Source organism: Struthio camelus, chromosome 2 (genome assembly GCF_040807025.1).
Source record: "Struthio camelus isolate bStrCam1 chromosome 2, bStrCam1.hap1, whole genome shotgun sequence".
NCBI lineage: Eukaryota > Metazoa > Chordata > Aves > Struthioniformes > Struthionidae > Struthio > Struthio camelus.
The window spans coordinates 162,818,712-162,844,533 of record NC_090943.1 but is presented as its reverse complement, the minus strand read 5'-3'; the positions used below and the strand labels follow the sequence as shown (position 1 = coordinate 162,844,533).

Sequence of the window (25,822 nt, the reverse complement as noted above, 5' to 3'; positions counted from 1 at the left end):
CCATCAAAAAGCTCTTTGAATTCTGAGGAACTGATTGAATTGATTTGACATCAATTTGGTTGACACTAGCGGAAAACATTTCTGAGCCCCGCTTCTCAAGCTGTGTGAATACCCTATTGAAGAAATAAGATTATGAGGCATTACAAATATGTAACTGAAGTAATTGTCCCGTGAATTACAGTACACGATCAATATGTTAAAATACTTGTTTGGCAAAATCAGTAGTTTTGTTGAGATTTATTTCAAATTTTTATTGTAATTCTTAGGAGAGCTTAATGGCTGTGCAGGTTCAGACCAACAGTCCGTTTACCCAATATTTTGCCTCTGTGGGTTTTTGGAGGAGTCTAGGAACAGAGCAAACATGTAATGATATTTTCCCTATCTGTAAGAAACTGTAATGGAAAATATCCAATGCTAGAGATGGTAGCATTTTTAATTGGCCGCCCTTGATACATTTATCTGTGACTCTGGAAGTAACAAAGTTACGGTTTGAACCAATGCAAACCTTTACAGCTTGCTGTGCATTCGTAAAGGATACAGTGCAAGAGTCACCTTACTAGGTTGGACCATGGGTCTGTCTAGCCAAGTATGCTGTCCCAAGGGGTCATCTTCCTGCTTCCCTCTGCATGTGTGCTCTTGTGCTCTTTGTTGTGCCTTTTTTCCCCCCCAACTCCCCCCTCACCCGCATATTCCACTACTAAGACAATGCTGCTTCTGCTCAGGAAGATGAAAGCTAGCAAAACTCCAGGGATATTGCTGTGAACAGGACTGCCTGCAGAAGGAGGAAGGCTGTCCAGAGACCAGTGACAACAGATGACAAGAGCTTCAATTTTCTTTGAAGTAACTGGGAATGAAAAATTTATTTCCCATACTGAAGGGGAAATATTTACAAGCCAACAAAGCGTTGGTACTTCAGCAACTTAAAGTTCAGATGTTTCTGACTGCTGATGCTTTCTCCTTCTCCAGCCATGCTGAGACAAAGCAGCTGCCAAGTGCTTCAAGCTAGCTTAAGATGCTATTGAGTCAGCTACCTAGGCTCCCCTGTCTGAAGGGTTTGACAAGATTGGCTGAAGCCCTACCCAAGCACCACTGTGAATGGGAAAGCACCAGTGAAGATGACAATGGCAAAGTTCCAAAGCCCATTAAAAACTTTAATTAAAAAGTTTCCAGGAATGGGACAAAGTGAACTAGATGTCACTTTCTGAATAAAGTTAAAACTTTGAAAAAGCTTAAAATCTGACAAAACCCAAACCTTCAAACACTAGCCTTAGGGAAGAGCAGGAACAGGGAGAGCCTGTATTAGTGCTTCTAGTATGGAAATATTTTCAGTTGAAGTATTTTTCAGAACCAGATGAGAGTATTATATTACACTCAGTGTTCTTTAATGGCTTTCTCTTCCCCACGCTTACCTCTTCACCCCTAGAACTGCTGCGGACTTCTAGCACCCTTTATCAGTGCTTTGCACTGACCTGTTGTGTAAAGAGTCATTCCTTGTCCTTCAGCCTCATTCCTTCTAGTTTCGTTCAATGCCAGTAGTTCTTGTTAGGAATCTGCTTTTTGCTGATTATGCACTCTCCATGTCACTTACGATTTTATAGCTGTTTGTCATGTTCTCCCCACCTCCAAAGTCTTTCAGATGAGGAGTCCAAGACAACTTAAGTTGTTCCATGTATGGAACTTGTTCCAGACCTTTGATCATCTCTGTAGTCCTACTCTGAACTTTTTCCAGTTCTTCCATATCCTTTTTGAGGTGAAGGGACCACAATTTCCTTTTATGAATGAATGATTCAAAACTGAGACATAATGATGTTTTCTGTTCCTTTCTTAATTCTGAACACTTAATCTATTGTTGTTGTTGTTGTTGTTTGGTTTTTTTAACTGTTAATGGACATAATTACATGCAAACCTGAGTTAAGACTAACATGAGTTTAAGATCTTTTCCCTGATTCATCACCTTTCCGTTCCCTACGTTAAATTTTATCATCCAGCCATGTTAGTCTTGTGAGATTCTTTTGTAGTTCTCCTGCCTCTCTGTCCTCACTATTCCGAATAACAGAATCACAGCAAACTTTTTCATCTCGCTGCTCTGGGCCTTCCTAGGTCATCTGTCGATATGTTGAACAGCATCCTTGTGAAACTCCATCAGTGACTTCCCTGCACTGTGAAAACTGATCACTTGCTCCTTCCCTCTGTTTCTGTCCCTTTAACCGTTTATTCAGGGGTCTTCCTTCTCATTCTATGGTTGCTCTTGGTTTCCTTTAAAAGGCTTCTTGAGCATCTTTTGACAAAAGACTTTTGCCAATCCACTTAGGTAATCAGCTGGATCACTACTACCTATTAATTTGCTTAGCCAAATGCGCTTTAATAGCTCTAATTTTTACTAATACCACTAGAAGAGTGTTTTCTTCCATATAACTTCCTGCTAAAAAGTTCTGTCAGCTGTTTAGGGACTTTAGGCCCCCTCCATTCAGGCCTGCAAATCAGAGCACATTTCTTGGTACCTGAGACTGTATGGACTTTCCAAATTCCAAGAGGGAATGGTGCATGGAATCACAATTCTGCAGAAAATTCTCCGTATTTGCACCTTACAGTCTCGTAAGATCGGTAGCATAATATAACTGGAAAACAGCAGACATTCCTCTGTATCTTTAACAGGTGGACGAAAATAAATTATCTTATGTCTCATATTTATGGGACCACCTTAGTTTCGTTTTAAGATTAAAGGAAAATATGCGGCGGGAGGAGGGTAGAAAATAAGATACAAGATAATAAGATTTAGCTAGAGAATGCTAGAACAATGTCTCTTTTTATACTTGCTTTCTAACAAGAAAAGTAGTTGCTACTATGGCCTCGTGAGGGTATCTGAAGAACTAACTGAAAATGTCAGACTGCTGTAGATTCTTGAGCTTGCAAGAAGTCTTCTTGAGAAATTTTGAAGAACAACCAACCATGTAGAGACAGATTTCCTCCCGCCCTTCGCTCCCGCCCACCCCAGCCTAATGCCTATCCAGTTTTGTTACTGCTTTTGAGAACAGATGAGGTGGAAAAGAATATCATCCTGCTAGTCATCTTGTACTGTATCATCAGTAACTTGATGCTAGTAGCTTTCAGTAGCTTCTGCATTCTGCAAACATACTTCATCCACCTGGTGTCCTGGAAAGAGAAAACTCTGCAGGGTGTTCCGAAAGCTTTCCTGAAGTGCAGAAGTCAGCCCTTCCAGGGATGTGATCTGGAAGGCCATAGGACTTCCTCGTCCCCTTGGGAACTCAGAGCTAGTGTGTCACTGAAATACGTTCTCAGATGCGGTAGCATCAGGGTAGTATGCACAAACAAGGTTTGCATTTCAGTGCTGACACGCTGAAAAATTCCTTTGAGATAGCAAATGTAAATGAGATCTTTATATCCATCAACTTGATGACTAGATGATGTGTCATAACATTCTTAGTGTAGGAGCATAAAGGAGCCAAGGCAGTAAAAGGGTGCAACAGTTGGGAGCCAGACCAAAGCAGAAGGTTTTATCTGATATTATTTAAGAACAGTGCAGATAATTTTACTCCTTGTCTTAGTGCATTAGAGGGCAGTATTGCCAGGCAGTTTGTCAGAGCTTCAGTGGCGCACGTTGTCCGGCTCAATTACTGAAGCGTATTGGAGTTTAATTCATATAGATGAGAATTTAGCTATTCTGAAAGAAAAACACTTTTCCAAATAAAAGTAGGCTTGCAGAGGAAAGAGCTTTTTTCCATAATGAAGGTAGGGATTGAAAATATTTCTTCCCTAGACAGCATTTAGATAAGACTTGTGTAATGTTGTGTGTGTGTGTGCTTTTTTTTTTTTCTTTTTCCCTTAAAGAATGAGATGGAAGAGTTGGCAGGAGCAGAACCTATCACAAGTTTTTTTTTTTGTTTTTGTTTTTTCAGAGGGAAACTGTTAAATTGCAGACTGACATCCTCAAAATATGGCACTTTCGTACTAATGGTGTGGTATACCACAGTTTTAATAGGCACATCGTCTTTTTGTAGGCTAAAAAGTTTTTTGTAAAACAATGAAAAAATCCATAATGCTACTTTTTTCTCAAAATTTTAGCTGCCAACAATCATAGAACACGGACTTTTTGCTGCAAAAGTATCTTTTAAACACTCAGGCGTAGTGTGCTATACTGAATTCTTACCGTTGGGCTGAGGAATGACCAGCATCAGTGCAGATCCAGGCTGAAATCCTACCTCTGTCGCATAAAGTACTAAACAGCCATGGAAACGTGCAGTATTATACGGAATGACTGACTTGTGTTTTTTTCTTGTTGAAGGTTACATTTTTTGGATCTCTGTTTTCGTTTCCTGTTGTTGTTCCCTCTCCCCCAGTGCTGATGGAAGTCAAACGGTCTCAGCTTACTTTAAAAGAAGAGGGACTTTAAGATCTGCCAGTCTGTTTTCATGATAATGTCACAGTTGGTTAGATGCAGCGTTTGGACTGGAAGGAAATTGCCTGCTGTCATTCTTGTAAAGCAGTAAGGTAGTCTGAAGGGGTTTGTAATGAGCTTGGTGTTATCTGGAAGATCAAGTTGTAAGGGAGTGACCTCTGTTGGAGGAGTTGCAGCATTGCAAAGAGTGACGACTTTCAAGGAGAAGGCAAGGAGTACCTTGCGTTGGAATGTAAACGTGCCTGAGCCTGTGCCAAAGTATTTTTCTGACAGTTGCTATACAATTGAATTAAACACAAAGCATTATTCAGAATTCGGATAGAAAGCACAATGAGCTTGCGTCCTGTTAAAGAGGCATACCTAATGATGAGGTGTACCTAATGATTTTTCAGCCCCAAATTCACTCTTGGAAGACCTTTGCAGTTAGTTGTTGAAGGGTAAATCAGAGCAGATTTGCAGAGCCTAATCTTTTCCCTTTTCAGTTTCAGTTCTGTGTTTAAAAATAGGCTAATCCTTCCATACCAAAAATATATTTCATTCCTGACTTGTGTGTGCATAACTAGCTATTTTATCATAACTCATATCAGGTCATTCAATATTAGCTGTGCCACTAAAGTGGTCCCAGATCAACAAGACATTGAGACCGCTTCTTCAAGAGGAACGGTGGATTCTTTGATGTCTTTTCCTTCGTTTCCTCAAAGTGGGAAAATGGAATGAATAAACACCAACCAGACTTTACAGTTCTGGTTTCAAGGAACGCGAACCTTTTCGTCGCTAGACTGCGTTGCCTGGCAGAGCTCTCTCTTCCTGATACGACAGCTTTTGAACTCATAGTTTTCTCCAGAAAGGAGACTTTATTGATGATGTGTGATGATACACACAGACGCACGCGCACACACACACACACACAGACGCACACACACGTAACTTCACTTTCAACTGAAACAATCAGTTGTATCAAAGTCAGTTTAGCCAAAACCCTGCCATCAAAAGAGGTAGCGTTACATAGGTTTTCAGGAATATTTTTACTGAGTAACCTGAATAATTGCTTTTATATACAAGAATATTTTTTGTGTGGCTGTATAAACTCTTTGCACTATTGAGGTAAGATACTGCTGTTTTAAAGCCCTGGAATTAATTGGTGTTTTTTTGCTTGAATATTTGTGTTTTTCAGGGGAAGAAATTGTGGATTATTTGTAATTAGCAGCATGTGGAAGAGTAACCACTAGATGTCAGTAGTGGAAAACAGCTAGGTCTTTGCATAGGTTTAGGTAGGGAAGTGGACACAGAAACTGATGAAATCTTAAATTTACTGTAGAACAATTTGTTCAGCAGTGGATGAAATTGTATGTGTTATGTAAAAGTAACGCCTAATGTGGCCCTTCCTATACTTATTTAATTCAGATTATGAGTTGGATTTGAGTGTTAATATCCGAGTCAAAATCTTTTATTTTAATAACATTACTGTCGCTAATGTCACTCCTGAAAATGAGACCAACTTATCCAAATGATAACTTCTTTTAAGCTGATAGTACCAGGCTTCTCCTTCCGAAATCTAAAACTTAGAATTGTCACTTGATTTCTTTTCCAAATTGAGTGATAATTACTTTTTTTTTTTTTTTTTTTTAGTATTATTTCAGTAATTGTTTTTCATCTGACCAATGTGTTTTATTACTTGTTTGGCTTGGTTTAACTTCAAATCTTTAAATACTTTCAACTCTGTTAATAATATCAGTAGTGCGGAGTAGAACATTTCAGAGAGCATCTGCATTTCTTTTACACTGGTCAGAAGAGAAATGGACTGTAGGAAAAACATTATTTTGATCCAATGAAAATACTAAGACTTTTTGAAAGGAGTAATTCCTGCAGTGTAGTTCACAAGCCTATTTCTGTCTCTGTAGCTGTTAGCTCTTAAGGTTGAGTGTGGAAATACTGTCATTGTCTGTGAAGCTTAACTGTTTCTTCAGGAAAACGGCTCTCAGTCCAATAGGCGATCTGCTTTGTGCTATCATGTGTTGCTAAGGGCTTCCTTTGATTCAGCCAATGTGGGCAGCCACTTCTTCCCTGTCTTTTTTTTCTGTTCCTTGGAAGATACTGCAGGCAGAAAATGTTCGGTAAGCCTTGAAACAATAGCGAGGCTGATAAGACTATCGCGCTAGAAAAACATTATAGGGAGACGTCGAGCTAGGTTTTTATTTATGTAGGGGCTTATGTTCTTTTTCACTTACAAAATATTATTTTACCAGAATCTGTCTGGATGAGAGGTTTGTGCCACACATGGCTGACCAATTGAAAACCAAAAACACAATCCTGCCTGAAAAAATATTTGCTCTTTAATTGTGTGTGCTTTGCTTGTTGTATCATGCTGAAATTTCCTCCAAGGCTTAGATGAGAGGTTTTAATGGGGTTACAGTTTTCACACTCTGGATGTTCCTGTTGAGTCTTGAGCTTCATTAAAAGTAGTCACGGGAATGTTGTATGCTCATCTAAAAGGTAAACTGATACTTTATTTAAGCAGACATTTCTTAAAGATCACAAACAAATCTCTTACACCTACTCATATAACTGTTTTTTACTAGTCTAAAAATATGCTGCTCTTCCAACAGAATGACGCAAATTTCGAAATGTATCACTTTCAAATGTCTTGCTAGTATTTCATCTTTCACTAAGAGTAATTTTTCCAGCTGTTTACCAGTTGCAAACAAAATCAGTTCCTCTTTCAGGTGAGAGAGGGGGAAAAGTCTTTGGTGCTTTGCTGAATTTAGTTGCATCATGTATTTCTATTAAATACCCTCTGGGCTTAGCTTAGGAGGAGGAAAAAAAAAAAAAAAAAAAGGGAAATGTGTCAGGGATGTTTTCAGCATGAAGGGCATGCGTGCAAGATTTGTTTTGAAAATATGCCTTTACTTTCCGCTTGTCTGATCATGACACTGCATGCAACATCATACAACCCCATAAGGCTGTAATGGGCCAAATCATTGTAATCAAATGTGGCATTCCGTATGTCTTATTCTGCGCAAGTAGGTCAAGTTTGAAACCATGTTCTTGGCTAGCCCTTCTGTTTCCCATAACTTGCTACACATGACTTGCGTATTTTGGTAGAATACAGAGCATGTCAGGAGAGATTCTGGGCAGCTTCACAGGGACAGTTAGTTTTTGGACAGAAACTAATAGTATTTTTTATTATTATTATTATTATTTTTAATTCCCCCCACTCTGACCTTATGATGATGGATTCATGGTAACAAAAACTTCCATGTTCAAAAGTGTATTTTTACAGAATACCCTCCACCTTCCCTTTATCTTTGGAAAGCGTACTATAAAATCTTGAAATCAATGAGACCTCACTGTAGGAAAAAAATATTTACTGGTTTTACAGTGTTGCAAGTAAGATAGTCTCTCTTTCTGAAATAGAATATCAAACAAAATTGGACAGAGATCCAGGCTCGGAAGTTGTGGGAGATCAAATAGGTAGTATCCTAAACTGTACTTTTGATCAGGCATGTGAATAGTTCTGATTTTGTGATTGCAATACGCAAAATTCTCCTTGATAAGGATTATAATTTCAGTGTAGATTTTATTCCAGTTACTCTTGAACGACTGTGGATCGAAAGATCATACCACCCAAGGGAGTCATCTTCAGTGAATGCTCTGAGTCAGCAAGTAATGATTCAGCTCCGGGACAAAGTCAAACCGCATGATAGAAAATGCGGTCAGTAGTAGTAGCTTTGTATTGTCTTTGGCTGTTACACAGACAATTAAATCTTTCTTGAATCCGAGCTGACTGATGTGACACTGTGCTCAAGAAGGACACTGTTTTCACTGGAAAGCGTCCTTAAGTAGACACTGACGGTTCAACATCAGAGCTAATTAAGTGGGACCATGTCTGACTTTCTAAAAAGAAGTAATTCTGCTTATTTCAGCTGAAGATGTGGACCTTCAGTGAAGTCAGAAGAACAGTAGATCGGTGCTAACTGGGCGTGCAACCGTGGTGGTTAATTACCAAGACACGTCTTTATAATAAACTGCCAAAACCTTCCTTGCTGATGATACTTTTGCAAATAAATCATCAGGTAGCAGAAGAGGGCCCCCAAAGATGACTGTGACTAGTCCAGTTGTGGACTGTTACATTTTACTGTGTGCAGATTGCAATTGTCTCGGTGTGAAGAGGATGCCTTTCCTCTCTCCCTCTAATCTTAAAGCCAGTGGTGATCATCCCTTCTGTGTAATGTGGGCCCAGCAGAACAAGAATCTGTGGTAACCCTGACTCTATCGGGAGCGTGGGTTAGAGCCCATTAGGAGCTGGAGACACTCTGAGCTAGCTTGCCCTGTACAGGGATTCATCCAGTTACTATGCTGACGGAGCAGCCTCTCTTTTAACTCACACTTTCTTTACCAGCAGCTCTTCTTGTGTGAACTTAACAGAAATTATTCTGTACAGTGAGAGGTTTCTTAGGAATAAAGGGTAAGGAAACACTGATAACAAACTTTGCATGGTGCAGTTCCCATGGAATCTTAAAGGTGAAGATTAACAAATATATATAGCGGTACCTAGGATACCAAATAGTAATGCTAATGGTGAAACAGCGTGTGGATATGTCTGGATGGCCATCTACTCAGTCCGCAGGAGATCACTAACATGGAGGGACTCGGTGGGGCGGGAGGTACAGAAAGCGGGGGCATAGGCTGATAATGCAAGTTGTTTCACATTTCCACATACCACAGGTGTTTCTTCCAGGAGGTATTTAATTATTTTTTTCTTCCTGAGATCGAGGAAGCCTATGAAAGTTGTATGTTTTGTCCTTCCTCACGGCAGATTGTAATCATGGGTACTGGACACTAAAGGAGCTCTCCTGAACTGCCTTTTTCTCCAAGCGCTGCCTTGCCTTGAGTCCTTATGACCGTTCTGTGAAACCCCTGCATGATTTCTGAAACCATCTGCAACTGTAATGGTGTGGCAGTAGGATTCGGAGTTGACAGAAGTATATAACTGTGCAAATAACACAGTTATTATTTGTGATTGTTATTTGTTCTTGTACAGACATAAAATGTAAAATTAGATTTAGTAAAGATCCTTCAGGAAAGACACAGCCCAGAAAATAATGCCAGATGCTACAGTTTGTGTTTGCAGTAAAACTGTATAAAAATTTTCTTGATTTGCCGGATGACTCTAAAGATGAAATAATCTGTGACTGTTATTTGGTGTTCCCGACTGAAATAGGTCTGATATTGCTACAAACTGTCCCGCCTCTGTTATGACTTCTTGACTTTCTGCCTCTAACCTGGTAATTCCACAGCTGGGCAAACAGCCTCTTGCAAATTCACGAGATCAGAACACAAAGCAGAAAAAAGCCTTCCAGACCACGCTCTTCACACAGAGAAGCCCAGAAGGTCTTAGATTCGTTCAGGCATTAAATCTAAACGTTTTCAACTACTTGTGTGATACCGAGGTGTAATATTTTCGGTTCTGCTCAGTGAGAGCTCTGTTCACTCTGCTGGACTGGTGTTTCCTAGACAACTGCCTATCAGCTCATCAGAGAGGTTTTTTTTTTTTTTTTTAATTTAGAATTACCTAAAGACCAGTCTTCTTGTAATCATATTTTCTTTTTCTGGGTGCATTATGGCAGGGTCTCAAGGTGTAATGTGATGTGGGAGAAAAGCAAGGTAGAAGACAGGAACCTCAGAGCAGAGGCAAGTGCCAAGGGCTTCCCAGAAAGTATACTCCATATTATGTGGAACAGCAGGTGTTGTTGGTTTTTCCTTCTCAGACTTCTTTTTGGAGGAGTAAATCCTTTCCCAACAACCAGATCTGATAATTAGTTTAACTGTGGGCATATAAGCAAAATAGCCTGATCAGGCATGAAATTTCTCACTCCTTTAAGGAGCAGTAGCCTCACTGTATCTATTATTACAAAAAGAATATTAGACAATCTTCAGTGCTTTAGAAGAGGACAAAAGTTGAAGAATGGTCATGCAGCAAGGGGAAAAGTTTTCTTGATGAGTCGAACCTCTGGGGATTTTAAATACATGTACTGCATTGTATTTATCAAATTTCTTGTTGGTGCAAAGATGCCTCTCTGTTGCAGGACTCTGAAAATTAGAGTATTGAGGTGAAACTGTGCCCTTTTTCTTATTATCTTGAGTGGGAGATGCCAAAGAGCCCATAGGATCCGGTCCAAAACTTTGTCGTGTTCGTTTGTTTTATGTTCTGATAACTCATCTGCTGGACGAGACATTGAGATAAGTGTCCTTGTCAGATGAGTGTTTTCCTGAGTCTGTCTTTCTAGGCCAATTTCTTTCTGTGTCTTCCTAAATGGAAGAGTCTCTACCCCGTTCCTTTGGGTGCCTAGGAAAGTCATCTTTCTTTTACATCTGAAGCTTTTGTGCATCTAGTCTGTTTAGGAATCTTCCAGGTTGTCTCACGCCACTCAAGAAGGCTGTAAGTAAGTGTCTGCAGGCTCAGTTATTCTCCAGAAAGGTCAGTTTTCATTTTCTGTGTGTAGGAATCCACTTGATGGAGTGCAACAGGTCAGCCCTCCTTGTTGGTGCTCACTTGTAGTTCTTAAAGCAAAATAACGTACGAGAAGTGTAAAGCAATCTAACCTGAACCAGTGTGTGTGGACACATAACTTCTACCCTGACTCTGAAGTTCCATACTGTGAAACATTGTGTTACTGTCTCATTTTTAGAAAGCCATTTCAGAACTTGAGTACCTAATTCTTAGCATAACCAGTGGAGTAAATTCATATCTATTGGATCTTGCATTCATTTCCTTGAATATCAAGGACACAGAAATTGTCCTCTCCCAGCAGTCGTGTAATGTTAGATCAGTTATACCTTAACTTACTACCTAGATCAGTTATATCTTAACTTTTGTCCAAACTGAGCTTTTAAGCTCTTCTTCCAGCTGCTTAATGCGTTAACTTTTCAGATTGCAACTTGAAATGATCATTTTCACAGTTCTTAAAGTACAAATAGGCTTCTCATCTTTAGGAGTACTTGAGATCCTTGAGTAGCTATTAGCATTCATCTTCATAAAATAGTATTGTCCTTGTCCGGCTTCTGTCCGATTTCCGTTTACGTAATAAAAACCTGTCTAAGTAGCAAAAGTTTTGCCACCAAGAAAGCAGAAGTGATCTCTCATAAGAGGAACGGTGGTGTGACTGAAGTTGCAAAGATTTTTTCAGTATGCTTAATACACAAGGAAAAAAAGTCTGTCACAAACTTCACCACTAAGAAGTGAACATACACCTCTGTATTCATTTGAACTGAAATGTGTCCCTACATTGTATGTCCTTTTAAATTGTTGCTGTCGTAATTGATTTAATTCCTTCTTCTTTGTCTCCTTTTTGGAAAGAGGAAGTTTGCTGACCTGTTACCTTTAGGTCAGTTGCATCTTCTGTTTGAACTTGTTGCATATTTACGGTTTCACAATAGTAAAGCACAATAAAAGGTTTGACACTATTTGTTAACCTCACTCCCAAAAAAGAAACCATATATTGGTAGTAGCAAGCTTTCCTAGGAGAGGAAGAAAGACTGTAAGAAGGTATTTATATTGCAAAACTGAGTCTTCACCCCGTTTAGGAAGTGGTATGGATTCAGTTAATCTGTTCTGCAGTTACTAACTGCTATTCTGTAAACTTACCTTCATAATATTTAAACCACTTGCATGACCCTGTAAACTAGTATGAGAGTGGTCAAAAAAGGCGAAATACACAGAGGCATTCACTTGAGGGACTGAAAATATATTTATGGAGGAGGGGATAGTGCAGCTGAAGAGCAAACGTGCGTCAGTAACTGCACATACAGTTAAAGTTCTCTTCAGGCCTTTGACACCATTCGTTTTTATCGAATTTTATCAAATTTGCTTTTAACCATTCGTTAACTTGCTCGTAAACGTTCGAATTGATATGCTTAGGGCACTGGTCTGAGATTGAGACTTGGCTTTTAAATCTGGCTCTGTACAGACTTAATTTGCATTGAGCAGCTTGTACTTCTACCTTTTTATTACCCCGTTGAAATAATTTGTTAAAGGGTGCCTGTATATTTGAGCATTTTCCAAATTATGAACGTCTTCATTGTTGTGGATGGAACTAAGGGAGTCTCTGCCCTCTGGTAGGGAATCCGCTTGTGAGACAGCGAATAGTGGTTCTCTGCTGTTGCTATTGCTTATTTCCACAGCATTTGGCACACATGTAACATTTGAGGAGTTCAGTCAGCTGTGGAAAGGAATGCTATGGAAAAGCTGTCTCCTTGAAGAAACGCGTTGTGATGGATTCATTTTTAAGCTAAGAATCTAAAATGGAAACTCTAATTTGAAACTTCCGTAAGTAACGGGTGTTTCTCACAAGCTAGGAGATTTGCCCTGCCTTTCCACTGAACTAAGACAAAATGTTTAGGAAGCAAGACATGTATTTTCTGGTGTTTAAAGGGCACAAATAAGCAAGTGATGAGTTTTTATTTGCCGAATCCATTGTGATCAGTTGGATTACACTCGAAATAGCTTCTGTAAAAATTTAGTTCTTTATCTGTTGTTCAGTTATTCTTTAACTGTGGAGCTAAGACTAATGTTGCTAGTTTGGTGCTGAGCAATTTTCAAAAATCTGAGATTAATTCCCCATTCCTTCTCTCGTTTTTGTTGATTGTGTGTGTTCTTGCCAAATTTTGTGCATTCCGAAAACCAAATCACTTGCTCTTCTTAGTTTGCTCTTCCCAGATGCAGCAGTTGCATTTTTTTTAAGGCATTCAAAAAATGTGGCAGCACAGGATCTGAAAACTTGTTTTACCAAAATGATTTCTGATTTCATATTGCTTCACTTTTCTTGATTCAGAATAATTCGTCATGATTTTTAGTATCATGCTACCTCCCTCCAAATAAGCATCACTCTTAAGTTAAATAAGAAAATGGAAGAGCAGATATTGATAGGCTGGTAGAGTCACACTAATTTGAAACATGAAAACTGATCTTTAGGGAAGACATTGAAATGGGGTAATTCTGCAAGTTAGCGTCTTGAATTTGTCTCGCAGCAGCACCTGCTGGCCTACTGATACTTCGGGGTGATAATTCTTAAAGCATATTTTCAGCATCTTGAAGTCGCTAGAACAGAGGAGGGTCATTGAAAAGGCTGGCTTTCTATGAAATGCTTGGTTTTTTTTATTTTTATTTTTGTTTGTTTTGTTTTTTTTAATCCTACTGAAGATACTGATTTCTGAAACTTGAGTCATATTTGAAACTGTATTGTGAATTTATCTGAACTAGATTAATCACTATTTAATTTTTCTTCCGCTTTTCTTTTAGCTAGGATGTGACAGCAAACATAAGAAGAACTGCTGAAACCTGATTTTCTGCTGTTTTTGGAAAAGTCTGACTTGCATTTGACTTGTCATTTTACCTGATTTGATGGAAAAACTGTTCATTGGCCACAGATGACTACTTCTAAGAGGCTTTCTGAAATTACATTTGTTTTGGATTATATAGAGATAGTCAAAATCAGGTTTATAATAAAACCAGTCTCATCTGAGGTGGCTCTAGTCCCAAGCAGTAATGATTTTATTGGCTGTGGGTTGTTGCAGTTACACAAAACAATTAGTCATAAATAACTGTAATTCTTTAATTATATTAAACTGCAGATGAAAAGGAAACAGTAATCCAGACATTTATTTTTGTGAAAGCAATTACTCCTCATTTTTCAATAATTGCTGCTCCCTCAGAAGAAGGGGAGAGGAAATACCCTGTAAAGTGCACGTTTTCTACTTCCCACCACAAGGTGATGGATCTGCCATGTGCAAAACTGGATGGGAGCCCTGCTCCAGCTGAGCCCCAGGCGTGTACTTAAAATAGGAAATGATTATTGGAACTAAATTATTTTGCCATTTTTATTTTTAGGTTTGCTGGCATGGGTAATCTCATTAAGGTGCTAACCAGGGACATAGACCACAATGCAGCACATTTTTTCTTGGATTTTGAAAGTAAGTCTTTCAGCCCTTCACAGCTGGTGCATTTAAAATGGTAACAATAGGTTTGCTTATACCTGCTGCAGTGAAGGCTAGGGGGACTCAGTTGCAAATCTGCAATTTGAAGAAGGGTTGCATGTTTTTTTGTTTTTTTTTTTTTGTTGTTGTTATTATTGTTTTTTTTTTCCTCCAGTAGTAGCCAAGCCACCATCATGCTACTGTGTAAATTTTATTTTCTCGTGCTTAGTCGTTTTGGGTCTCTGTGGTCAGTGATGTCTGTTCATCTGCCTGCAAATCAAGTAATCATACAATGAAAAATTCTGTCAGTATGCCATAGTAATCTGTGCTGAGCAGTTGTTCACTGTAATGCTGTCTTATATGAGAGTGAGTACTAAATCATGCCTGATCCTGGTTTGTTCATTTATGGTGCACTTAATGTGTATTTTTACATCCAAAAATCCAAAAAGGAACTGTGACTGAGCTTCACAAATGTTTTAGGCATCTTGTGTAAAAAGAGATCTGTGGCATACCTGTATTAGCCATTTTCTGCACATTGAAATAATGCATCCTGGTCCAGCTTTCTGTAATGGCTTTCTGATAAAATTATCAGGGTTCAAAAAATTAAAGCTCCTTACCTCTGTTGTCCCATCAGGTAAAAATCTGTAGCATGGCTACCCTGGCAGTGCTTGCAGATAGGGTGCTCAGCCCTGAATATGGTACTTCTGCTCAGGACACTGGTGCTAGCGGTGTACCGGGGCAGAATTGGTCACTTTTAAGGCCTGCAGCTGGAGTTCTGCCCCTTGCTCAGAGGGGAGGCTGTGAAGACACTGGTGACGTATGTCACTTCCTACAGGAGGGCTGCGTTGCGTCTCTAGGCTCGCCAGCTGCACGTCCTCGAGGTGGGGGTGACCCTCTGCCGTCGCGCATCGTAGCGGGAGCCTGAAGGACGGGGTCGTGCCTGATGGAACTCCTTGGTTTCCCCCTTCCACCACTTCATTCAACTCTGTTTGGGCTGTTCCTTCTTATAAAGGGATATTTTCTTTTCTCTCATTCTTGTCTTGGCAGGTACCTTAACATGGGGAACCTTCTTAAAGTTTTGACATGCACAGACCTTGAGCAGGGGCCAAATTTTTTCCTTGATTTTGAAAGTGAGAAGATGATTTTATATATCTATTACTCTTTGCCTGCAGTAGACTGCATTTGTCATGTACTAAATGTATGTTTTCACTTTGCCACATTTCTAACAGCTTTGCATGCCGGAGCTATGAATAGTTCAGTGAACATTTGTGGAAAATAATTATCTGTATTAAAATAACTGCAGTTTCTAAAAATGTAAAATCTTTGTTTCGGGCAGGGCTTTCAGATTACGTTTAACTTACGGAGTCTGATACGGTTCTCGTTTTAAGCCGAAATTCTGTTGGTCTTTAATCAGAACTTCAAAAAGAATTCAAATTACTGAAGACTTAGTAAAATTACAAGGAGATGCACATCTTTAAGGACTGGACATGAAACCTAATTCTCTTTTGTGCACTTCTAGTGCACCGCTGTGTGCTGAATAATGCTGAAAACACTGACTGACTCGCAAAAGCTATTCATAGCTCTCTAACATCATCATGTTAAAGGTATATATGTGAACCTTATTTGATCTGGCATTGGAATTTGACAGTTAACTTCATGCGTCCTTAAAGCGTTGGCTTGGAGAGTATATAGCCCAAATTGCTTTTGAAAAGAAGAGACGCTTGTCTGATCGATGCCAAGCGTTCTGCAAGGTTCACATAGTAGTATTTCTGCTTTTGTTTTTGTTGCATGAAATAATATAGTCTAAGAGTGGCAGGTAAGTGCTGTTGGCTGCTGCTATGCATGTTTAATTACTTTGTTTTGGGATATGCTGTTGCTTTACCTAGCTGCACACCAGCAAACATAAAATAAGAAAACTAATGTTCAAGTGCGCTTTGGCCATGAAATACAATGCAATGGAATAGTGTAATAAAATGAAATTATTTTGATATGGATAATTTGAGATGCACTGTATCTTTTCTTTTTTAATTCCAAATTTTTTTCAGTTGTGTTTGGTAAAACAGTGGCGATTAGTTATATTAGCTCTAATGTGGAAGAGAACGCTTGGAGAACTAGGCTTATGTTTTAATTACATTTAAAGTTATAACATTTCTAAACCCGTGTCCTGTACTGTGGATTTTGTCAATTATCTTTTTCGAATATATTGTTACTGCAAGACAGTGGCATGGTAAAGTGTACAAATTATTTATAAAAGGAAGATGATCAAAGTTCCTTGTTCAAAAATCAGAAAGCAAAACTATTGTTTAAAAACATTTCAGATCTTGCATATTTTACTGTCAGGACATATATGCTTTAGTGAAGTAGCGACAACTTGTATGGGAGAATGTTGTGGAGCTCCAGCTGAAATTGGTCTTCAAATACTAGACCGTTGGTTAGGGCTAAATTAAATTCAAGTTAGCTGAATGCAAGGGGCATACTTCTAAAATCAATTGCAATGATAACTGTTGCTAATTTTTAAAATATTGATTCTTTAGCTGTCAATTTTATTTTAAAGTGCATGTTTTGAGCATGAACAAGATTTGGCATGAGAGTAAGCAGGTTGCTGACATGAAATGTTTATATATGCAGTCCAATTAAGTGCCTTATATTATGGCTGAATTGTTAGGCTGTTCTTTATTCATTTTGAACTCTGTCCTGCATTTATTTCTGCTGCTATACTGTGTATCCATGCTTTTTTCTACTGTTTCAGATAGCTTGCCTTGACAGAATCTTGGCTTTGACACAGTCAAGATCTTTCTTCAAGACTTGGCACTTAATCTTGTGATTCTCAATGTTATGTTTTTATGCGGATGAGCAAATAAGCTTTTTATTAAAAACAAATTTGCCAATGCTCTGTTATGCTTGGCCCAATAATGCACAATTTTTGATCTTCTATTCTGTAAATCCATGTAGATCTTTGGAGCGAGCAGGCTAATTAAGTTTCTCACACAGCCAAAATCTAATCTCCATAAAGCACTGTAAGGATGCAGACACTGAATTTAGAAAATGTTTTAAACGAGCTTCTGATATTTTTCAGGTATTTTATTTGGTGTTAGATTCCATTGATTTTGTGTGACTTAACTGTCAGAGTACTTGCAAAAATGTTTTGAATGCTATGATGGGCTGTTGGCTCTTCCTTGCCTTAATGCTGGTTAAGCTTGTATTTTCCCTGGGCATTCATCTTAGCTAGTTGAAACATTATTAATTGGCTTAAATTTTCAACTGATGTGTGCGCAGTACCACTTTAACATGACCAGAGGAAAGTGCACAGCTTTGCAAGAACGTTATTGTTAAATTAAAAACGGGCCCATGAAACATGGGAAACTTGCAACTCAAACGTTAACATTGCTGTCGTTACTGTCACAGTGCAAATCCTTTTCAAATTTACTGATACAAACAGTAGCTAAAATGCAGAGTACTTCTGGTAGCCAGCGGTAATGTGAAGCTGGCGCTGCCAGTGCTCTGCGTTACCTCCAGAGGACATGACCAGATTTCAGAACAACCACAAAGACAGTATTCTCTATAGTAATGAAGCTAAAGTTACTTAAACTATTTCATCTGCAGCAGTCTGGAATTTCTCTGTCCCAGCCAGTTTTAGATGACTTGATTTGTTCTTCCCTGGGAAAAATATCAATTGAAATAGTGTTTGCTGTGCAGTATAAACCTCTAACCCTAAATTTCTGTCCCTACTAGTCCCTACAGGCTAGCCAGACTTTTTTTTTTTTTTTTTTTTTTAAATAGCCACTAAATGTGTATGTTCCTAGCATGCAGTATGTTGTCATACATTCACAGCATTTAGTTCACATAGCAGCGTTTGTATATTGTTTCAGCCCTACTCTTTTGTCTTTAATACGTTATTGTATGAGCTTTCTGAACTCTAAATGTATATTGCATCTAGTGCAGTCACGTTCCTATTCAATTTAAAATTCGCTGAAAGACTGAATAAAGCGATAAAATGAAAAGTCCTCACTTGCTTGAAGGAACCTCAGCCTTCACCTTTTCTTATTATTGGATTAAATATGGGAAAGTTGCTCTAAATAACCAGGGGTCGCCTCCCCCGGCAACAACATCAAACCTCTGAACGTGTCGGTGAGCTGTGCTGTGCTTGCTGTTTCGTTATTTTGTTTTGTTTTATTTCATTTTATTTTTTTAAATGGGAAACGTTGCCAGGTAAATGCAAAACCTTATCATAAAGCTGTAACTGGAACTCGCCTTCATGTAAGAGGAAGGGGAGGGATCCTTGCAGTGGTGTGCGTTCTTCCTCCTGCCATTTGGATGCCCGGCCTTGCTGGTTGCTTTGCCTCAGTTGTCAAAATGAATTCCGTTAGTATAACCCACCTTCTTGTTCTGAGCCTTACGCTTTGAGAGGAAATGATTTCCACAACTAGTGATTCTTAAGGGAAAGTCCTGTAGCCTGAATCTGCAGATAAATAGTGGTATGGGAACGTACCTCCATCTGTTCACATTTCTACCACAGCTTGGAAAGAGGAGCCCTTCCCTTTTTCTCCTTCTTGGGTGGGCTTCAAGAATACAGTGCCCTCAGCAGCACAGAGAAGCAAATAAGCCATAATGAGACTTGAACTTTTTCTACATTATGTGTCTTATCAATCTATCCTCACACATCCTAGATGGATTGTGAAGTGAATGTAAAAAGGATGTTTAAAAAAAAAATAGTTCACTTTCTTAATTTGAGTTCTCTGCTAAATAAAAACGTGATCGTCGTTGCATTTCTAGACAGAGAAGAATTGCAAACGGGAGAGGAACTAGTTGGGACAAATCAGGTTTTACAGCTTTCTTCAGTTGAAGAGGATTAGGTGCACCAAAATGAAATTAATACCAAAAGAAAAAATCCAAATGCCCATTGAATTTTAGAACAGACATATTTAGTTTGTTGTAATAAAAAAAAAAAAAAAGTGTAAACCATTGTTTTAGATTTCCAGAAACACTCTAGGGAAATGAAATAAAGTAATTGGCTGACTACGTTCTTAGTGAAGCAGACTGTCAGATGCGGAGGGGTTGACTTGCAAGAGCCAGCCATTCAATAAAGACCCCAAGTTTGTATCTGGAAAATGATTTTCATTTCTAAGCTCAGAAGATAGTAGTAGTACATCTGTTTTGCTTGTGTGTGAAGAGTATTAGGAGGAATTGTGATGGACCCTTCTGCTGTCCCTGCAGTGTTGAAAAAATGAACTTTCCTTACTAGAGAGAGTAAAGGAAAAGGGCTTGAAAAATTAAATAGGCAGGAGATGTGCTCAGCATGAGACAAATCCAAGTGGCAAGTCTTGACTGCATTATTTAACAGCACAGTCTGGAATGCTACAGACCTTCACGTTTCAGTCTGTATTCCACTGTAGCATTTCATGTTTGTGCATGAACTGCTGCCAGTCAACTGGTGCTTTCCTGTCTGCTCTTTTCCCTCATTTTTCGTCTTCATTTCTTACAGCAGTCTTCAGCAGCTTTCAAAATTATAAATGTGACCTTTGTGATGATCTAAAAAGCATTGGCCACTTTTACTCGATGCCTAATCGGTGTGATGCTCTTATACATTGTGTGTGTGTGTGTGTGTTTTTGTTTTTTTTTTTAAAGCGACAAGCTTTTAATACCCAAAGATAATCCTTGATGGTTCTCAAAATATCTCAGTTAAGCTGTTACAAGGTCTATATAGGCATATTTACTAATAATGCCCAATCATGTATGCATCAAACCAGAAAAATAGTGTTATGCGAAATGGATTGCTGCAAAATCCAGACAAGCAATGCATGTGAAACTTCTGTTTTCTCCTAATGCAGCCTTTGTTTCGTAATGTTTTCCTAGTGTGTAACACTAGGATATTGTGATTTTTTTTTTTTTTTTTTTTGAAATATGTGCCTAACTTCCATTACCCTTAGTGGGAGTTGTATGTATGGATCATGAAAAAACTGCTTCTGTTTAAAAAGACATTTTGCAGACTCTAAACTGCACAAAATCATGACGATAAATTGTGCATAGATAACTCTGTCCCTGTTTAAAAAAAGGGGGAGGGGGAGCTTATTGTTAATACCCTGGCCTTTGTCATGGAAAATCATGGATTAAAATATCCCAGTATGTTTTTCATAACTTTTTTTGCCGGTGTAAACAGAGAAGAATTTTTTTTGAAAGTTTCAATAATGACAATAATCGTAACTAATCCTTTTTGAATCTCAATCTAAAAGGAGCTAACGTTATAGCTTCCATCAAGGTTTTAAAAGAAAAATTGATCTCCTGTCAGATAAACCTTGTGCGAGATACTTGTATAAGTGATTAATTTTAAATGTTAAAGCCTTTTCTTGGATCAATTTTGTTTTTTTCCTCAAAATATATTTAGTGAATTCCAATTCTTTAAGCAGGTATGTGTAGCTTTCTGAACTGATGTTCAAAAATCCTTCTGGAAAGTCTTTAGCAAATTATAGAAAAACTAGGAGACAGCATATACTTTTTTTTTTTTTTTTTTATCCTAGATCTTCTACAACATGTTTTGAGAACTGAATATATTTAGAAGTAAAGAGATATAGCTCCATTCCCAACCTTTAAACAGGGAGGTGGGGGAGAAGGAAAATTATTTAATGCAGAGCTTTTAGTATAAAACTATAAATGAATGCCTCATATACAGGTTAGTGTCTCTGTAGTGAGTGTGTTTTTCAAGTACTCACCTAGGTCTCTTCCAGTGAATTGTTATTGCACTCTAAAGATGAGGATTGGTTGTCATGATGTGATAGAATTATGAAAGAAAACTTATCAGAACTCCCTTTCCTTACCTAGTTTTAAATAAATCGGGAAGGATAGATTCTAGTTTGATGTTTGGAATACTAGATGAAGCTAAAAGACTACTAAAATGCAGTTATTCACCTGGAGTTGCTTGTATATTGTAGTAGCTCTTCAGAGAATGAAAATTCTTAACGAATTGTGTGAAGAATTTGTCCCGTAGGTGATGGCGTGCCTGTTGAACTCCGTATTTTTGTTAAAAATGTGTATATTTAATATGTTCTACTGTTTAGATGCTCAACCAACAGAATCGGAAAAAGAAATTTATAATCAGGTGAATGTAGTATTAAAGGATGCAGAAGGAATACTGGAAGATTTGCAGTCGTATAGAGGAGCTGGCCATGAAATCCGAGAGGTGAGCTAGAACGTTGTGATTCTACCTGACCTGTGATTGTTCGTGGTGTGATCCTTGCTCAGCACCACGGGGCTGTGACTTCTCCTGCAGGAGCTGTTCTGGCAGAGCATTTTGTTTTTTGAAATTGCTGTGTTGAAGGAAGCTCTGCTCTGCGATGTTCCTTTTTAGTAAAGAAACAGATGTCGCTGTTTGAGTAACGTTAATGCATACGTGTAATAGCAAAAGATGTTCCTCAAACTTTTTATAGAATTGTTACTCTTGGGACTTTCCTTATATTTCTGCCTAAGCTGAAGAACCTCTTTTTGAGTTGGGGGCTAATTTGGAAACAACGTGATGTGGCTACAGTCTGATACAGAGTAGTCTGGCTATTGTTTTATATGCTTACTGGGGAAGTCCAATGTGTGTGAATCCTAAGACAAAAGGCGTTCTATTTTCATACGCCTTTAACTGGCTTTTATTTAGTATGTGCTTAACAATAAGTGTTTAAAAGAGACTTGCCCTTTTACCTTCAGGTAAGGTTGGAACAAATCCTCTCATAACCCTCTTTCCTTCTGCCTCAGATGCAGCATCAGGGACTCCTAAAGTGAGGAGGTTACCCTTAGCACTAATAAATCCTAACCCTTAGCACTAATAAAGAGGCAGATGAGCCTCTGCTCAATCCAGATGAATTTTAGATACTCACAGTCATTCAGCTTTCATAAGTATTGTGAGTTTTTCTTCAGTCTGTTTCTGTTTAATTCATATGTGAAGTTGAAGAAGCGTAACTGGGTCATGCAAAACCCTCAGCAGGGGAGGTAGCTTATTTGTCCTTCAAGGAAGGAGCATGTTCAGGAGAGGAAGATTCAGAGTCTGTAGGATCTGGCAGGAGTGTATGTCACAGCTCCCATGGAGAAAGAAAAGAGACACTCCTGAGAGGAGGAGGAGGAGCGTGCTGCAACTTGCTGCCCAAAGCTGACTGAAACAGAAGCTGAAAGGAAGGACGTGACTGTGAAGATGCAGCAGGAGCATCCTAATGAGCATTTTTACTTCTATTTTCTTAGTAAATTGAGCTGTTAAGTCTTTAGTCTGTTTTAATTTCTATCTTAAAAACCGGGGGAGTTTGTATTTAAGGCTTCATTTTCCTGGGAAGCTCACTGTAAAGGTTTAGGCACTGACAGGCTCTAGGCATTTGTACCTCAAAGCTCTGGACTACACCAAGTCTTGATGGTGCTTAATGTTGTGCCTAAATGTTCTTACCTTAATATTTAGCCTGACTTTCACAGCTGAATGTGTTTGATCTTTTTTCCCAACTTCAGAAATTGGTAGTAGGTATTGCCATCAGAACGAGCCTTTTTTGATCACTAAACAGTTTTGCGTGGAGATGCCCCAAAAAAGTCATTGATTTAAACTAATTAGATCTGATTGTGTAAATTTCATTATTTCGAGTAGCTTTGTTTTTAACAATTTATTTTTTACTTTGTTGACGGTGTTTATCTATTCAAAATAATTACATTCAACACGAGTATTTAGAGCTTTTGGAGCAGTCTTGGGTTAGTTCAGGCTTTGTCTCATAACTGGAAACATACCAGTAGGTAAAATTCCAATTACTAGAGAACCTTTTCTCCCTCAAGAGAGGGAGCATGCACTTTTGTTTCTTTCTAGTTCTTCGAACAATTGCTCCAGGTAAATTTTTTAGTAAAGTCTCAGTTATTATTAATCTAAGCATACTTTTAATCCCTCCCCCCCTTTTTTTTTTTTTAATTTAAGGCAATACAGCATCCCAGTGATGAGAAGCTGCAAGAGAAGGCGTGGGGTGCAGTGGTTCCACTAGTAGGCAAACTAAAAAAATTCTATGAATTTTCTCAAAGGCTAGGTAAGTTGAGTGGTATTACTCTCTCTCTTTCCCCCCACTCCCCATTAGGTAGTACAATAGGCATATTCAGACGTGGATCACATCTAGGTCTACCACTTGTTAGTATATAAAAGCTCTTGCTTTATGGGTTCCTTTCAGACACTGGACTTAAGATCTTGTCTCTAGAAACCTCCTTCTCGGTTGTGAAAGCAATTTGCTTCAGCGGGAACCTGAGAGATGAGAGAGAATGAGTCTTTTCCTATCCCTCTAGTAACTGTGGAGAGCACTAACCAGCTGATTGTTTTGAAAGCTGGTAGACTAAGTCATTGGGTATGAATTTTTTTTTATTAGTTAAGAAACTTTTCTGATACCAAGAGTACTTAAAAGGGACTCCCTTATGCTTTGTGAACTCTGGAAATTATCTCGTCTGTGGAAGTGCCTGAGCTTGCTCCACAAAGGTGCGATACTGTGTAAAGATGGCACTTCACACCTTTTACAAAAACAGCTCGACTGATGTGTCTAAGCTAATAAAACCCGTTGGACTTGATTTGATTCTTCACAAACTGTCTACTGTGATCTCCATTTTAGGTAGCATTACTAGCTTAGCTCACAAAGAAAATGTATTTGCTGTTCAAAAAAAGTAACTTTTTGCAGGAGTTTTGCTTTCCTAGAAAAAGAAGGAAGGTACTTTTCACAAGAAGAGTAAGAAACTGGATTATCAGTTTGTCTTAATTAAAGCATTACTTTGCTTCTACTGTTGGGTACGTTTCTCTTAAATTTGGCTCTATCTTCTTGAAGAGTCTGCAGTCTATTAACACAGGTTACTGAAATATATTTTGCGTGAATATTGCAGGCAAAGATTGGAATAAAGATTTTAAAGTTATTTCATGGCTGTCATAGTGCTGGTTAGGCCCAGTCTTGACATTATTACAGTTTGTAAGTAAATGTAGTAACAGTGGCACACAGAAGCAATTCATCAAGCCCCTTTTTGCACTATTAATTAGCATGTATTTTGGCAGTTAGATATTTTAAATCTATCATGCAGAGTATCAGAGAATACAGATAGGAGAAGCAGGTGCAATTATGTGTTGAAAAACACTCTCTTCTCATTTAAGAGGCAGGATTGCGAGGTCTTTTGGGAGCCCTGACAAGCACTCCATATTCACCAACGCAACACCTGGAGCGAGAGCAGGCTCTTGCTAAACAGTTTGCAGAAATCCTTCACTTTACACTCCGGTTTGATGAGCTTAAGGTAAGGACTCATTGTAGTTAGTAAGCACAAAGGCTAGGAAAAAGAAAATTAGACTGTTTAGTGAAGCAGTCTGAGTCCTGGCCTCTCCTGAAGTAGGAAATGCAGTAGATACACATCTCTACTATGTTAGGCTGGTTCACGTGACCTAGAGCAAGATTTATCTGCACTGGAATGCAGATAAAATATCGCATTAGCTCTATGTACTTGATATATTTCAGTTCATGTTAATCATGCTTCTTCAGTTGAATTCGGCCTATCTGTTGCAATAAAGCTGTTGCTACGTTTAGTATGTTACATACGTCAGCTGATTTTCTTGCTAATGTACAAAGAACCAAGTTGAAATGAGGTTGATGTACTGGTGTAATTCTTGGAGTCAAACCGGCGAAACTGTGTTTTGTTGGTTGTGCGTGGGTTTTTTGTTTTTTGTTTTTTTTTGTAAACCTACTGATCTCAAACTCAGTTAGAACTACTACTCCATTTTTTGTTCCTGTTGTATCTTGTTCCGAAATTTTAAACAGAAAGCCTTGTGTTTTAGGTATCTCACTTCCCATTATCTCACAGGCCTTTTTATTTCAGAAGGCTGAATGTTCTTGTTCTCATCATTGAATTTTATGAAAACTTGTTTATAGATTTTTCTTTGTCACAACCGTTTTGCTTCCATGTCTATCTAGATGACAAATCCTGCTATACAGAATGACTTCAGCTACTATAGAAGAACTTTGAGCCGTATGAGGATTAACAATGTCCCAGTAGGTAACCCTTAGATGAGGAAAAAAGGTAGTCTTTTTACTCCTGCTTATCTTTTTTCATGTACAGAACTACTCTCTTTATTTCTGTTTTGTAGGCAGAGGGAGAAAATGAAGTAAATAATGAGTTGGCAAACAGAATGTCTTTATTTTATGCTGAAGCAACGCCAATGTTGAAAACCTTAAGCGATGCTACAACAAAATTTGTGTCAGAGGTAAGAATATAAATGCATGGCTTAGACAGTGCACTTCAAAGCCCTGCGGGGCAGGACATCATTTTAGAAAAACAGAACTGTTCTGTCAAGCCTAATCTGTCATCCAGAAATTGAACTTGCATTTTGGAGCTGTAAGAAACATGAAATGTCTTTCTCACATGCTATAGAAGTTAGAATAACTTCAGCTAGCCACCTTGTGGAGGTGTTGCACAGAT

The 25,822-nt window shown here is 38.5% G+C and overlaps 1 protein-coding gene across 25 annotated transcripts in view; it reads left to right on the top strand.

Annotated features, from left to right (window-relative positions):
• The window catches only part of CYRIB (CYFIP related Rac1 interactor B), a 101,834-nt gene that overhangs the window by 69,211 nt on the left and 6,801 nt on the right, over positions 1-25,822 (top strand). For 16 of the 25 annotated variants that reach the window (XM_068933291.1, XM_068933280.1, XM_068933294.1 and 13 more), the window contains 6 exons: positions 15,437-15,519; positions 21,442-21,563; positions 23,310-23,415; positions 24,510-24,646; positions 25,318-25,395; positions 25,491-25,607. In XM_068933291.1, the coding sequence (XP_068789392.1) occupies positions 15,447-15,519; positions 21,442-21,563; positions 23,310-23,415; positions 24,510-24,646; positions 25,318-25,395; positions 25,491-25,607 (633 nt within the window). In that variant the 5' untranslated portion in view covers positions 15,437-15,446. Of the gene's footprint in view, positions 1-14,303; positions 14,387-15,436; positions 15,520-21,441; positions 21,564-23,309; positions 23,416-24,509; positions 24,647-25,317; positions 25,396-25,490; positions 25,608-25,822 lie in introns of all 25 variants that reach the window. The other 9 variants (XM_068933292.1, XM_068933299.1, XM_068933295.1 and 6 more) reach the window with 3 other exon arrangements.